The sequence below is a fragment of the Pygocentrus nattereri genome, chromosome 12 (genome assembly GCF_015220715.1).
Source record: "Pygocentrus nattereri isolate fPygNat1 chromosome 12, fPygNat1.pri, whole genome shotgun sequence".
Classification (NCBI taxonomy): domain Eukaryota; kingdom Metazoa; phylum Chordata; class Actinopteri; order Characiformes; family Serrasalmidae; genus Pygocentrus; species Pygocentrus nattereri.
The window spans coordinates 3,470,180-3,483,992 of record NC_051222.1 but is presented as its reverse complement, the minus strand read 5'-3'; the positions used below and the strand labels follow the sequence as shown (position 1 = coordinate 3,483,992).

The 13,813-nt window shown below is 39.1% G+C and overlaps 1 protein-coding gene across 1 annotated transcript; it reads right to left on the bottom strand.

Moving 5' to 3' along the window:
- Positions 1 to 233: 233 nt before the first annotated feature.
- On the bottom strand, positions 234 to 9,363 carry LOC108410794 (NACHT, LRR and PYD domains-containing protein 14-like). The gene is made up of 7 exons (XM_017682059.2): positions 9,253 to 9,363; positions 7,347 to 7,446; positions 6,005 to 6,166; positions 5,652 to 5,822; positions 3,989 to 4,162; positions 3,029 to 3,075; positions 234 to 2,945 (listed from the first exon to the last, which is right to left on the bottom strand). Exons 2-7 carry the CDS (start codon positions 7,412 to 7,414, stop codon positions 2,407 to 2,409), a joined length of 1,161 nt encoding a protein of 386 aa, XP_017537548.1. The 5' UTR covers positions 7,415 to 7,446; positions 9,253 to 9,363; the 3' UTR covers positions 234 to 2,406.
- Between the last annotated feature and the right edge of the window lie 4,450 nt (positions 9,364 to 13,813).

The following is a 13,813-nucleotide window of genomic DNA, read 5'->3' as shown; positions in this document are numbered from 1 at the left end:
ATTAGTCCCACAACGGGGAAATTCTCAGTGTTGCAGCTGCAGAGGAAGAGTAAGGCATAGTAGTAACAAGAAGAGAATAACCAAGCAAATAATTAACCTTGTTAATTACTTAACAAGGTTTTTACAGTTACTTTATAGACAATATAAATACTAAAAGTAAAAAATAACTCCATCCTTCACAAAAACATAAACTATTACAAACAACTACAAGCTAAAAGAAGAAATATTTACACTTTATTATTATTTATTTTATTTTTTAAACCACCCGTATGCGGCCAAACCCCGCCTCCTGCGCTGTGATTGGGTAATAGTTCATATGGGCAGCGTGCTGATTGGCCTGTTGAAGTTTTACACTGTACCAGCTTTTATTCACATTAACAGATATTCAGACACATTGAGGAGCAGCAAAAACTTAAAAAAGCAAAAGAGAAAGAAAAAAAAGGTGTAGAAGAATATTATCATTAATCAATGAATCAGTTTAAATACAAATTTAATATGACAAGAACACTAAGCAACCACACACACTTAAAAAAGATGGTTCTTCAAAGGTTCTTTAGTAAAGCAAATTATTCTACATAGAACCTTGAACACTCAAAGAACCCTTTACAAGATTGATGAAGAATGCGTTGTACATACGTTGAAATGCAAGAAAACGAGGGATGTGGGTCTTTGAAGGGTCTTATGGATTTAAGAGATTTCTGAACACGGCTGCTTTGTTAAAACTCCTTCCATGTGTTGGTTCATGTTGTTCATGAGCTCCAGTTGTGTGTTTGTGTGTAGAGGAGTGTATGAGGTGCCGCTGGACAAGTCATTATTCTCTACTTTGTGCATGTACGTTGCTTTATGGAGAAATTACTTGCTTTAAAGGCACACATATCGAACAAATAATGATTTACTGTCTTTTAGTTTATGGACTTAAACTGGCTTGCACAATTGTGAAACTGTAATGGGGTCAGTTAATTACTCACCAAACACCGATTTGTTGATTATATATTACAAAAAGTTTTTTGTTACATAATCTATAATTATTAATGTTAATGTAGTGTTTCTCATTAATATTACTCATTAATTATTCATTTTCACCATTATATTTTTATGTATAATTATATATGGTCACACAGAAAATCACATCATAAATCTCAATCTAACGTTTAACTAAAGAACCTATAAATGGAGTGGAAAATATGGAATGGAAAATAAAAAATATGGGAAATAAATGGAGTGGTTACTAATACACACAGTTTAAACATCTATAACCGTGAAATATGATGTAAGAACTCTAAATAACGGACAAATAAAGTTTAACCACTAAACCTCTTTTTACTTTCTAAGTTTTTAACTGTCTCAAAAAGAGCAACTTCTGCTGAGATTTGTTGATATGATCAGATACATCACTCCACCGCAAAGCACTGCCAATGCGAGTTCCCAAAAACTAAAGATTTTACCGCAGAAAACCGACTGTCCCAAAACCTGCACTGGAGATTTTAATCTGTTCCTTCTATAATCCATGATGATCTCCACTGTTTTTGATGTAATAAGCTGGAGATCAGTACACTGCGCTACTGATTGATTCACATCCTGCTGATAAATGTTACTCATTAGTCGTCTCATTATCTGTGATGAGCCTTATTATGGTGCATATTTCAGAAATTCAACCAATTTATCATGAGATACCAAATCATAGTATAAAGAGAAAAGCCACAGAGACAACATACGGCTCTAAGGCAGTCGTGTACAACATGACAAACGCTATATATATAGATATATATATAGAGAGAAAGAGGGCAAGAGTGAGTGAGTGGGTGTAGGTGATTGAAAAAAAGGAGAAGGAATGTTTCCTTGTCAGAGGCAAAAATGGTGCGAGTTTAAATAGTTAAATGTTTTGCGGGTGAGCTTCACTATACGTTGATGAGGTCAGCTGACCATTTACTCTACGCCAGAACAAACGCGGCGGCAGCTGAATTTAAGACAAGTGCAACGTGCTGAGAATGAGCTCAGCCTTGCTCCTCAAAGTTGTGATCATCCAGGGTTGTTGGGAAGAAAGTCAGGTCCTCTAGGTTTTAATCCAGGAGAAGAGTCCTGTCCAGAGTTTGAAACAGAGGACATCACTTCAGTTTACGAGGCTGCTGAGTGCCATTTGCAAGCTTGACGGAGCATTCATGAATACCGCTCAGATTACAGTCGCTTAAATTAACTTGAAACAGTTCTACTAATTCAAGATAGAACCTACTGGTTGGTTCTTTGTTCTTTCGCACTACCCATGTGGTGCAGACAATGGAGAAAGGTCGAACAGAGGAGAGATTCTTAAAGGTCTACTCATGGTGAAGAGAGGGACCAAGAGTATTCACACACACACACACACACACACACACACACACACACACACACACACACACACACAGGAGATTATTCCATCTCACACACACGCAGTGAAGCTTCATCAAAAAGTGTAAATCCTGCACAGAGCGGTTCAGTGAATGTGGTGTTGAATGTGTGCAGGTGTGTCAGTGTGTGTGTATCAGAGGACACTCTGTAGAAGGACAGAGTGCCGGCCGGACAGTCCACATACACCCCTACTCTCTTACAGTTGGAGGGAGGAACTGTGACATCAATCCGGTTACTATTGTGAAGGACATCATATCGGTCAGAGCAGAACAGCCTCCAGGACTTTTGATTCCATCCAAACCTAGTGTCAAAACTCCCTCCTTTCCTGCTGATGGATTTATAGGTCAGAGCTACTTCAATCTCTCCTGTGATCCTCTCAGCCTCCCAGTAACAGCGTCCAGTCACGCTCTCTTTACACAGAACCTGCCCATACACATCAAATCTCTCTGAATGATCAAGATACGGCTGTGGATATCCCACATTTGTCACCTTCCTGTTCCCGTCAGACAGCGCGAGATGTGAGAGTGGTGTGTCTGGGTCCAGAGTGAGCTCACAGGAATCTGCACACAGGAAGAGAGTTTAGAGATGAAAACATCAATACACAGGAAATTTACACACTGTCTGTGTTTGGGGGTTAATTTACATTTCTTTAGTCCAGGTTTGAGTCTCATCTTTCCTCCATGTTCCACTCTAAAGAAGAAGACAAACACAAACAAATGCTGTTATAGTTTGTAGGAGATACAGAGCTAACATTCAGTAACACACCTTAACAGATGCTCTACAGCTCTTTCAAGGGTTTGCACGTTGCCTTATTTTCATCAGTATCACTGCAAGTGTGCAGTGCAATGTAGATTTACAGTAACTGCACTGTAGCAGATAAACAGGTACATTGATCACTCCAGATTGGAGTCCCGTTGTGCCCCTGTGCACAAAGTGAGCTCCTTAAAGACATGGTTTAATGAATGTAGTGTGGAGAACCTCCAGTGGCCTGTACAGAGCCTTGACCTCAACTCCACCGAAAACATCTGCAATGAACTGAAACACTGATTGTTTCATACAATATCAGTGCCTGACGCCAATAATGGGATTCGGATAGACACACTCTAAAATGTGGAAAGCCTTCCCAAAATAGTGGAGGCCACAAAAAGGGGGGTCATCTCTATATTAATCCCCAATATTTTGGACTGGGATGTCCACCCAACTCATAGAGTTGTGATGTATAGGTGTACACATACTTTTGATCATACTGTCTATGTTGCCTTTGGACAAAATGCCTTTGTTCTGCGCAAAACACTTCTGGTTGTAATGTCTCAGAACCTATTTTACTTACGAAGATGAAGCGAATTGATGAGGAGAAGACTTTAAAAAGACATCAAAGCTCTTCCAATTTGCAATTTGCAAAAACAACCGTCTCATGTTCTTTGTTTACTCCTAGCATTGACATTGAGAAATCTAGGCAAACATAAGAAGCTTAATTCCCTAATTTACCCTAACAAATGAACAACACGACAAAATAATCTTATGCAGGATACTATTGTTGCATATAAGATCCTACATTGACTGCTTTCAGGAATCTAAGGAGCCAATGATTTTGTTTCCATACCTGAGTGTGTTGAGTGAGCAGTGTGGATCTTCCAGTCTAGCAGAGAGCAGCTTCACGCCTGATTCTCCTGGGTGGTTGTAGGTCAGATCCAGTTCTTTCAGGTTTGAGGGGATTGAACTCAGCGCTGAAGCCAGAGAAGAACATCCTACCTCTGTGACCATACAACCAGATAATCTGCAAAAACAAAAAAGGTTAACTCAGATAACCATGTACACTTGTACACTGTAAACTGTACAATTGCACTGGGCAAAAAGCATCTCAAGATGCACAAAATGTCAAACTTTGACCTCCAAACTTGATAGGCTACAACAGCAAAAGACCATATAAAACTCCAATTTTGTCAACCAAGAAGAGAAAGCTGAGACTGCAGTGGGTACAGGCTCACCAAAACTGGACAACTGAAGACTAGCCTGGTCTGATGAATCTTAATTTCTGTTGAGGCATATGATTGGGTCAGAATCGGGTGCCAAAAGCATGAATCTATGCACTCAACCTGCATTGTGTTAACAGTCTAGGCTGGTGGATGTGGTGTAATGGTGATTTCTTGGTGTACTTTGGGTCTGTTAAAACTGATCAATCCTTGCTTGAATGCCATAGCCTACTTGCGTATTGTTGTTGACCATGTTCATCCCCTCATGGACACACACACACACACACACACACACACACACATATACTTTCTAAGCCGCTTCTCGCTCAGGGTCGCAGAGGGTGCTGGAGCCAATCCCAGCCGCCTCATGGACACAAGTCACCCATTTTCTAATGGCTACTTCCAGCATTATAATGGATAACATCACAAAGCAAAAATCATCTGGGACTGGTTTCATGAACTTGAGCGGATCTTAATCCAGTAGAACACCTTTGGGATGTGGTAGAACAGGAGATTTGAAGCATGAAAGTGCACCTGAAAAATCATCAGGATGCCATTATGGCAAGGACCAGAAGTATCTCAGAAGAATCTCAAAGGAGTGTTTCCAATATCTTGCGGAATCCATGTCATGAACAATTGAGGCTGTTTTGAGAGCAAAGGAGCATTACCCAGCATTAGGATAGTGCTCCTAATAAAAAGCTCAGTGAGTGAATCTGTTGATTTTATCTGACAAAGATGAAAGTGAAACTAAAGCCTTCAAACTAGCAAAGTAAACAATAATAACGCACATCTGACGTCAATAACCTATTCTGTCCTTTTAATTCCTTAGATAATGTTTTAAGATGATGGAAGTACAGAAACCAAAGTGTATCGCTCAAATCAGATTTGTAAGTAGTTTGCTTTTTAAACTACTGTAAACCGATTAAGAAATTTAAGATCCAAAGATATAAAGTTTGAAGGCTGTAGTGAATCTGCCTGGAAGTGCAGTTTGCACTCAAATACAGAAATTGGTAGAAGGGTTAGACAATTTATTTTCTGTATCATGGTTGGAGATTTGGAAGATAGTAGCATTTTTTGGTCACCATATCTGCAAAACTACTATTAGATGCAACCACCATGCCAAGAAACTTTAGAGGCATTCTAGTAAAAAAAAAAAAGTTCTCTTTCATTTATCGATTGAGTTTGTCAAATTATGTTATAGACAGAGCTTATTAACTACAGATGCATTTTTCATGACCCTTTTAACTAATCTATTCCAATACATAGCATTCACAATTCAGAAGTGGTACTGACCTGAGTATCTGAAGTTTACAGTGTGAGCTCTTCAGTCCAGCACAGAGCTGCTCCACTCCTGAGTCCTGCAGGTCATTATTACTGAGGTCCAGCTCTTTCAGGGAGTTTTCCATTAGTAAAACTGATTTTAGATTTTCACAAGCTGTCTCCCCAAGATTGCAGCAAGATAATCTGCAAATGAATTAAACACATCTTACAATATAGACAATTTTTTAAAGAATAATTTTAGGGATAAAAAAAGTATGTTTACAAGCAACTTGTAAAAGTAACTTTTATACATCACATGGGATGGTCAGAGTAAGAGATATAGTACACTTTTAAAACTGTAAAAGAAAAATGAGAAAATTATTAACCTGAGTATCTGGAGATTACAATCTGAACTCCTCAGTCCAGCACAGAGAAACTCCAGTGAATCCTGCAGGTTATTGTTACTGAGGTCCAGCTCAGACTGAGAGACAGTGAAGGAGACAGCAGGAGAATCAGAGAGTGAAGCAGACAGGGAGATAGTGAAAGAGCTGGAGGGAGAGCAAGAGAATGAAGGAAAAAGAGAAAGAGATAGAAAGAGAGAGAGCGAGAGAAATACAAATTAAAATCAGCTAATTGAAGTTGGATTACTTTTACATGTTGCGGGGAAATAATGTATTTATTGGGCTGCTGGTATTGGAGTGCCTAGAGTACCACTATTGTATAAATACACTGTATTGCCAAAACTATTCAGTCACCCATCCAGATCATTGAATTCAGGTGTTTCAATCACTTCCATGGCCACAGGTGTATAAAGCCAAGCCCCTAGGCCTGCAGACTGCTTCTACAGACATTAATGAAAGAATGGGTCGCTCTCAGGAGCTCAGTGAATTCCAGCGTGGTACCGTGATCGGACGCCACCTGTGCAGCAAGTCCAGTCGTGAAATTTCCTCACTACTAAATATTCCACAGTCGACTGTCAGTGGGATTATAACAAAGTGGAAGCGATTGGGAACGACAGCAACTCAGCCACGAAGTGGTCGGCCACGTAAAATGACAGAGCGGGGTCAGCGGATGCTGAGGGGCATAGAGCGCAGAGGTCACCAACTTTCTGCAGAGTCAATCACTACAGACCTCCAAACTTCATGTGGCCTTCAGATCAGCTCAAGAATAGCGTAGAGAGCTTCATGGAATGGACATCCAAGCCTTACTTCACCAAGCGCAATGGAAAAACAGCTGAAAAAATTTGAACCTGTTAGATCTGCAAAGGGTGGGCTGACATCATATTAAAGCCTAAGGATTAAGAATGGGATGTCACTTAAGTTCAAAAGTGTGTGAAGGCAGACGAGCGAAAACATTTGGATATATATCATTATATAAACATGATGCATATGTCCGTGCAGAGATACATTTGTTACGGGTCTCTCTAGATTCTTCTAGGACCACATGAGAGAAAATTCCATAACTTTTCTGGGCCTAGAAAAACTAATTTCTATACTGGATGAGTTTTCATGACTTCCTGGACCACACATTAAACTGAAACCAAAAGCAGTGAGGAGTACTTCACTCACATGGTGTTAGAACACAAGTAACCAAAAAAAACGCAGCTTCAGACTAGCACGGAAAAGGTACGTACGACAATGAAGAAGAAATAGAGAAGGATGTGGACTCAAAAGCGGAACTCGCGTCTCCTCTTTTTTCCTGTAATGTGCTGTTGTAAAAGTTACTCACTCTAAAGCTGAAGGTCCTCCTTCACTGCTGGTGTCATGAGACTCCATCACGTAAGCTTTCCTCTTCATACAAAACACAGCAGGACTGCAGATGCGGCTCCCTGCGAACAGTTCATCCATACAAAATGTAGAGCCTGCTATAACAAACATTCCTAGACTAATGAAGCTGTTCTCAGTAACCTAAAATATGAAACCTTTGATATGGAAATAATCTGAAATGGTAGTGTATATACTCATAAATGGTAATAAACTTTCTTGTTAATTAATGTTAAAGCTCCTTTCTAGAGTCAGAATTGCTCACAGTGGTGGTGATAGGAACCAGACGTCATCTCAAAGCTCCTGCGCTGTAAGCTGTTACATGAAATGTTTATAAATACCCTGCCTGGTGTCGGTTTACAGTAGCTTTGAGATTTTGGCCTAAAACATATTTTTGGAGTATATTAATGATGGAGCGATACATGCAGGACATTGTGAGGCAAAATAGTCCCCAAAGTTATTATTTCTGATTTTCCACTATTTCACCATTATCAACCTTACATACATAAACTCCGAAGACTCGTGTAGGTCCACCGGTGGTTTCGATAGCAAATACAATGTCTATAATAGTGTTATAGTCATGGCAACCGCTGGTTACAATCACCACAACGGTTTTGTTAAGATGTTTGGATGACGGTTGCAGAAATATAAGAAAAATCATTGAAGAGTCTGTGTTGTACATAAAATGTGGTAAAATAGTGGTATAATAGTTTCTTTTGGGACTATTTTGCCCCAGGACACCCTACATGTGCCCTCCCACAGCTGTTGACTCAGTGTGAGAGAAGCTGGATGTTAGCTTAGGAAATTTCAGGAGAAGATAAACAGTGGGGTCACGATGGCTGGGTGGGGCCGCTATTAAGCATTCGCTGGGTTCATCACTTCCATGGCCACAGGTGTATAAAGCCGAGCCCCTAGGCCTGCAGACTACTTCTACAGACATTAGTGAAAGAATGGGTCGCTCTCAGGAGCTCAGTGAACTCCAGCGTGGTACCGTGATCGGATGCCACCTGTGCAGCAAGTCCAGTCGTGAAATTTCCTCACTACTAAATATTCCACAGTCGACTGTCAGTGGGATTATAACAAAGTGGAAGTGATTGGGAACGACAGCAACTCAGCCACGAAGTGGTCGGCCACGTAAAATGACAGAGCGGTCAGCGGATGCTGAGGGGCATAGAGCGCAGAGGTCACCGACTTTCTGCAGAGTCAATTACTACAGACCTCCAAACTTCATGTGGCCTTCAGATCAGCTCAAGAACAGCGTAGAGAGCTTCATGTGGCCTTCAGATCAGCTCAAGAACAGTGCTGAACACTGCTGAAGCTGCTGTAGCAGATATGGAAGGTAGCAATGATGATGAGGGCATTCTGATATATAAAATATGAGTGTCATATTATATGCAAATTTAAGAAGATACACAAAAACCGAGAAGATGATCGAGTTCTTGGTCAGGAGGCCAGTGTAGTATAATAAACAATAAACAGAAGCAGGATTGAGAAACAAGGCTTCGTTGTCTTGCGGTCCGTTTGCGCCATCTGCTGGTCTAAAGGCGGTACTGCGTCTGAACACGCCTTTAACAGATTTAGTGCTTCGTCATCAACGCCTTACTTAGAAAACCCCACATAAACAGTAATGACTGTTAAATATGAAGACATATGTGTATTTAATGGTCAGTTTACAGTGTTTTATGCATTAAGCTTCTCACATAAACACACTCTTGGCCATCGAACATGTTGGCCTCGGTGTGTTCCAGTAAACGGTCCCTGTGTAACTGCTGTGGAGTGAAGTTAGTTCTCCACCGCGTCCGTGAAACACAGAAAAACGCGTGTTCTCCCTTTAAACTACTCGCAGATATTACTGTTAGTGCTGGACTTACCGAGTGAACCCAAAGCGCTGAGAACTGAACTCTTCTCGCTGCTTCTCGCAGAGTCTCCAGAGCACCAGGCTGAAGAGGACTGTCCCTCACTGAGTCAGCAGGTCAGTTCAGGACAGGATAAACAGTGGGGTCACGATGGCTGGGTGGGGCTGCTGTTAATCATTGACCAACTCCAGCCAATATCACACATGATCACATCACAAATCTGTACTGGACTTTCAGCAAAGTTACTATAACCTCTATTCACTAACATTTGGGAAAGAACATCAGTAACATATATATATATATGTATATATATATATATATATATATATATATATATATATATATATATATATATATATATATATATATATTTCCACTTAGTTTCTTCTAAATCAGGTGCTTTCAGAGTGGTTTGGTGTGTAAAGCTCCTTTCTATAGTCAGAATTGCTCACAGTGGTGGTGATAGGAACCGGACGTCATCTCAAAGCTCCTGCACTGTAAGCTGTTACATGAAATGTTTATAATTACCCTGCCTGGTGTCGGTTTACAGTAACTTTGAGATTTTAGCCTAAAACATATTTTTGGAGTATATTAATGATGGAGCGATACATGCAGGACATTGTGAGGCAAAATAGTCCCCAAAGTTATTATTTCTGATTTTCCACTATTTCACCATTATCAACCTTACATACAAAAACCCAGAAGACTCGTGTAGGTCCACCGGTGGTTTCGATAGCAAATACAATGTCTGTATTGGTGTTGTAGTCATGGTTCCGTACTGGTTCCTATCATCACCACTGTAAATAGATATGAGTCTCTACAATAAACCATTTCACAGCAAACCACTCTGAATGATGCTGGTAAGATCGGAATGATGCAGACTTATAAGGGAAAAAGTGTCCTTTAAGAGTCTGTGCTGTAAATAAAATCTGGTAAAAGAGAAGTATCATAGTTTCTTTTTAGACTATTTTGCCTCATAACACGCTGCATGTACCCCTCCTCCATGAATGGATTGAACTCCTCCTCTGTGAATGGTTTAGTACTGGGGAAGCATGTAGGATATTCAAGTAACATATTTTTTACTGTTTTTCCAGTTTTATGAATTCTTACTATGGCAATTGCTGCTCTCAGTGGTTCATTCAAAGTGGATTATCAATACAGAATTCAATTAACAGTTTATAATGTGGCCAATCAGATTTTCAAGCCAGAACCTTCTGTTTTATAAGTCTGTTTTGAGTGTATTGTTTAGTTTTCTATGAGGAAAGCACACTTTTCAGGGTTTAATATAATTTTACCAGCAAATCCAGAACATCACTGATTCATATTCAGAATATTTATACACAGCTACTTGTTTCTTTATGAATCACAGCTTACTGTGATAAAGTATTACGGGGTTAATTTTGGCAGAAGTTTTGAATGAATCAAAAATTCACAGGTAAATAAGAATTCAGGTCACAATACTGTTATGGATGAAGTTATAACGTGGTGTGGTTATTCACTGAATTGTATGTATATAATGTATTGTAATATTATATTCAGGTCCATCTAAGAACAAAGATCCTAATTGAGCACATATAGGGTGGCAACTGACAAAACTTTGATGATTTCTAGGTCAAAGGTCGCATATGTTAATGATTAGAATCAAGTTTAACTTGTTTGATATTAATAATAAAAGCAGAGGTTTACATTAGTCATGCACAGATATGTCCAGGTTCAGGTTAAATTTCATCCAGGTGTGGTGTTAAGAGGGTTAAAGTTTACACGTGAGAGGCATAAGAAAGACAGAGGGCCCAGGAAGCTTTTATCCATCAACATTTTAAAAATTTTATAGATTTATATTTTTCTTTATATATTGACATCAAACCAGTTACAGCAGTTGGTGTGTTCACAAAACTGAATGACAGATAAAAAGGTAGTGATGGACTGGCTGCTTTGTTATTTATTTATATCCTGTTTTTACCCCAGTTACCAAGGGAAAAGTATAAGAGAGACAGAGCGTCTGGATGGTTTTAACGCAGATGTATGTTTTGCTGTTTTATTATTGTTGAACTTTGATCTGGGCCTAAGCTAATAGTTCCCTAAACTCTGGGGGTATACATTTCACTTATCCCCTCACCCACCCAGGATCTGGTTGAGGAAACCAGGGTGGATTTAAACCACCGCTTTTCATTAATGTCAAACAAGTTAAACTTACACACACACACATCTTCTAAGCCGATTCTCCTTCTGGGTCGCGGGGGGTGCTGGAGCCTATCCCTGCTGTCATTCCATATCCCTGCTACATTGCTCAGGGGACTCTTCCTACTGTTTAAACTCAGCTTAATCTGAGGTTTTGTGTTAGATTACTGAAAAAGAAGTATAATTTAGCAGATGTATGATGCCATGAGCCAATGGAAAATATGTTGAGTTTTATTCAACAGGATTACATTGTATGAAGTAAGCTTCACAGATATGCTATGTTAAGTAATATCAATGAGAGAAAACTGATTAAAGCCAAAATTAAAAAAAATTCAAGCCAAAGTGTTTATTATTATTTTTTGATGGTACAGATAAAACTATGTTACTGGGGACATCTGACATGTTTTTGACATGTTACAAATAGTGTTTTCACTCATTTTTATAACATTTATTTCTTTTATTAGCCATACTAGTCAAAATTGCTGAATCAATGCATATTTTGTTGATGTGTAAAACCTCACAGTAAATGAGAAATTAGCAACCAGGTTAGCTTACAAAAATTTCTGCGGTGACATTATCCCAAAGCAAGTCTACAGAGAACTGGGCTGAGCCTCGGATCTTTATGTGCCCAGCCAGAGCCCCTGTCTTTTGTAAATGTGTGGTTCTATTTAGAACCGTTAACACTCAAATCATTTGGCAGAAATGGGAGCACTAGGCCCAAGCTATTGCACTAACCGCAAGCTAATGTGCTAACCATAGGCAAACACGTTAAAAACAAGCTCATGCAGTAAATGTGAGCTACTGTGCTAACCCTGAGCTAATGCGTTAATCGCAAGCTAATGTACTAACAGCAAGATAACGTGTAAAACACAAGCTGATGGGCTGTCTGTGGGCTAACATGCTAACTAGGCAGTGTTAGCAAACTAATAAATATAAAGTTAATTTAAAGGGCGTAAGTTAACATGAACCACTTGACCGTTTACGATACCATTATAATAATAGCACATTGCTGCTAACTACCTAACTATCAGCTAAAGGTTCAGTTACCTTCTTATTGAACTTTGAGCTGTATTTCAATTAGTTAGCAAGCCCATACTAGTGTTATAATGGTATAGTTGACTGTTCTATCTTTCCTGTTCCATACACATCTCATTAAACTGAAATTCATGTAAATGAATGTAAATATGCTTGTATATTATTCATCTCATTAAGGCTCTCTCACGTTTGTCTTCTGCTTAAACCAGGTCGCTGGCTTGTTTATTTAAAAATGAGACAAATTTGGGCAGGAAACTCCTTTATCTTGCAATGGGGATGGGGTGGGGAAAATGGTCACAGCACACAAATTACAGAAATTCATATTTTTCAATTAAAAAGAGAATTTTTTCCCCCAAACGTCAGTTATGTATATGAATGTACACAGTGTGTAAATTTCACAATATTCAGTTTTTTTCTGTTTTCCAGCAAGTGAAATATAATATAATCTCAGACCAGCTAGAGTGAAGTAATTAGTAACTTCTTAGTGTCTTCTATTTAAAAATAAGATAAGTAAGATCAACACTTGCAGTATATTCAATTTGTAATTTCATGGGGTCCTTGGCTAATGGGGGCTACTGGATAACTTAAAAGCAAAACAAGAGCGAGCAACTGTGACCAAAAGGCTGAGATTATAGTTAATGAAGATGTCTGTACAGCAGAACACAATGAGTAGAGAATAGTAGGGATCTCTACACCGGTTCTAGTACATATTGTTAGGCTTTCAACAAAAAGGTAACTGTGATGGAAGTGAGATTTGTTTTGGGTCACTGACACTTGCATAGCAGTGAACCTCTTTCACTGAAGTTTCAAGCATTTCTCTTAAAGGTCTGGGGTTTGTTAATGTTTTGACTTGACTCATGGGAGTCCTTAGCAGCTGTCTGTCTCTGCCTAGTGCAAAGACCGTCCTAAAGAGAGAAAACCGAGTGTCAGCAGAAGTAGAATAAACCAAAACAGGTCTCTTCCTCTTTGTTGACTTTAGCAGTTTAGTTCCTGCAGAGTGTGATGAGCATTACCTTTCTATCTACCCACTTGCTGTAAATTTTGGCAAAAGTATATATGAGAATATATGTTTTTGGCTATTTCCACACAGTGGAACAGAACACACCGTGTCTGCCGACAGTATAGACATTCATCTAATGTAAATTCCTATGTATTTTTGAGGGAGATGAGAGGAGTTTTTACATTTTTTTTTTATCTTTGCTTGGTTTGTAGAGGTCTTGCCTTTCTTTAAACTGATTCTGTAACACTGCTGTGATGTTGACTTGAAAGGTGGATGCTCTTGATTTTGAGTGTGATATTTGTGTGATATAATGGAGAACACAATAATTTGTGTGCTGCTAAAATATTCACGTATGTATGACGT

Bases quoted from the DNA above. Each gene is read 5' to 3' on its own strand.
- LOC108410794 (XM_017682059.2), bottom strand. From the start codon at position 7,414: ATGAAGAGGAAAGCTTACGTGATGGAGTCTCATGACACCAGCAGTGAA. The intron at 5,823-6,004 runs GTTAATAATTTT...ATTCATTTGCAG, and splicing joins TGTAATCTCCAGATACTCAG to ATTATCTTGCTGCAATCTTG. The intron at 4,163-5,651 runs GTCAGTACCACT...TTGTTTTTGCAG, and splicing joins TGTAAACTTCAGATACTCAG to ATTATCTGGTTGTATGGTCA.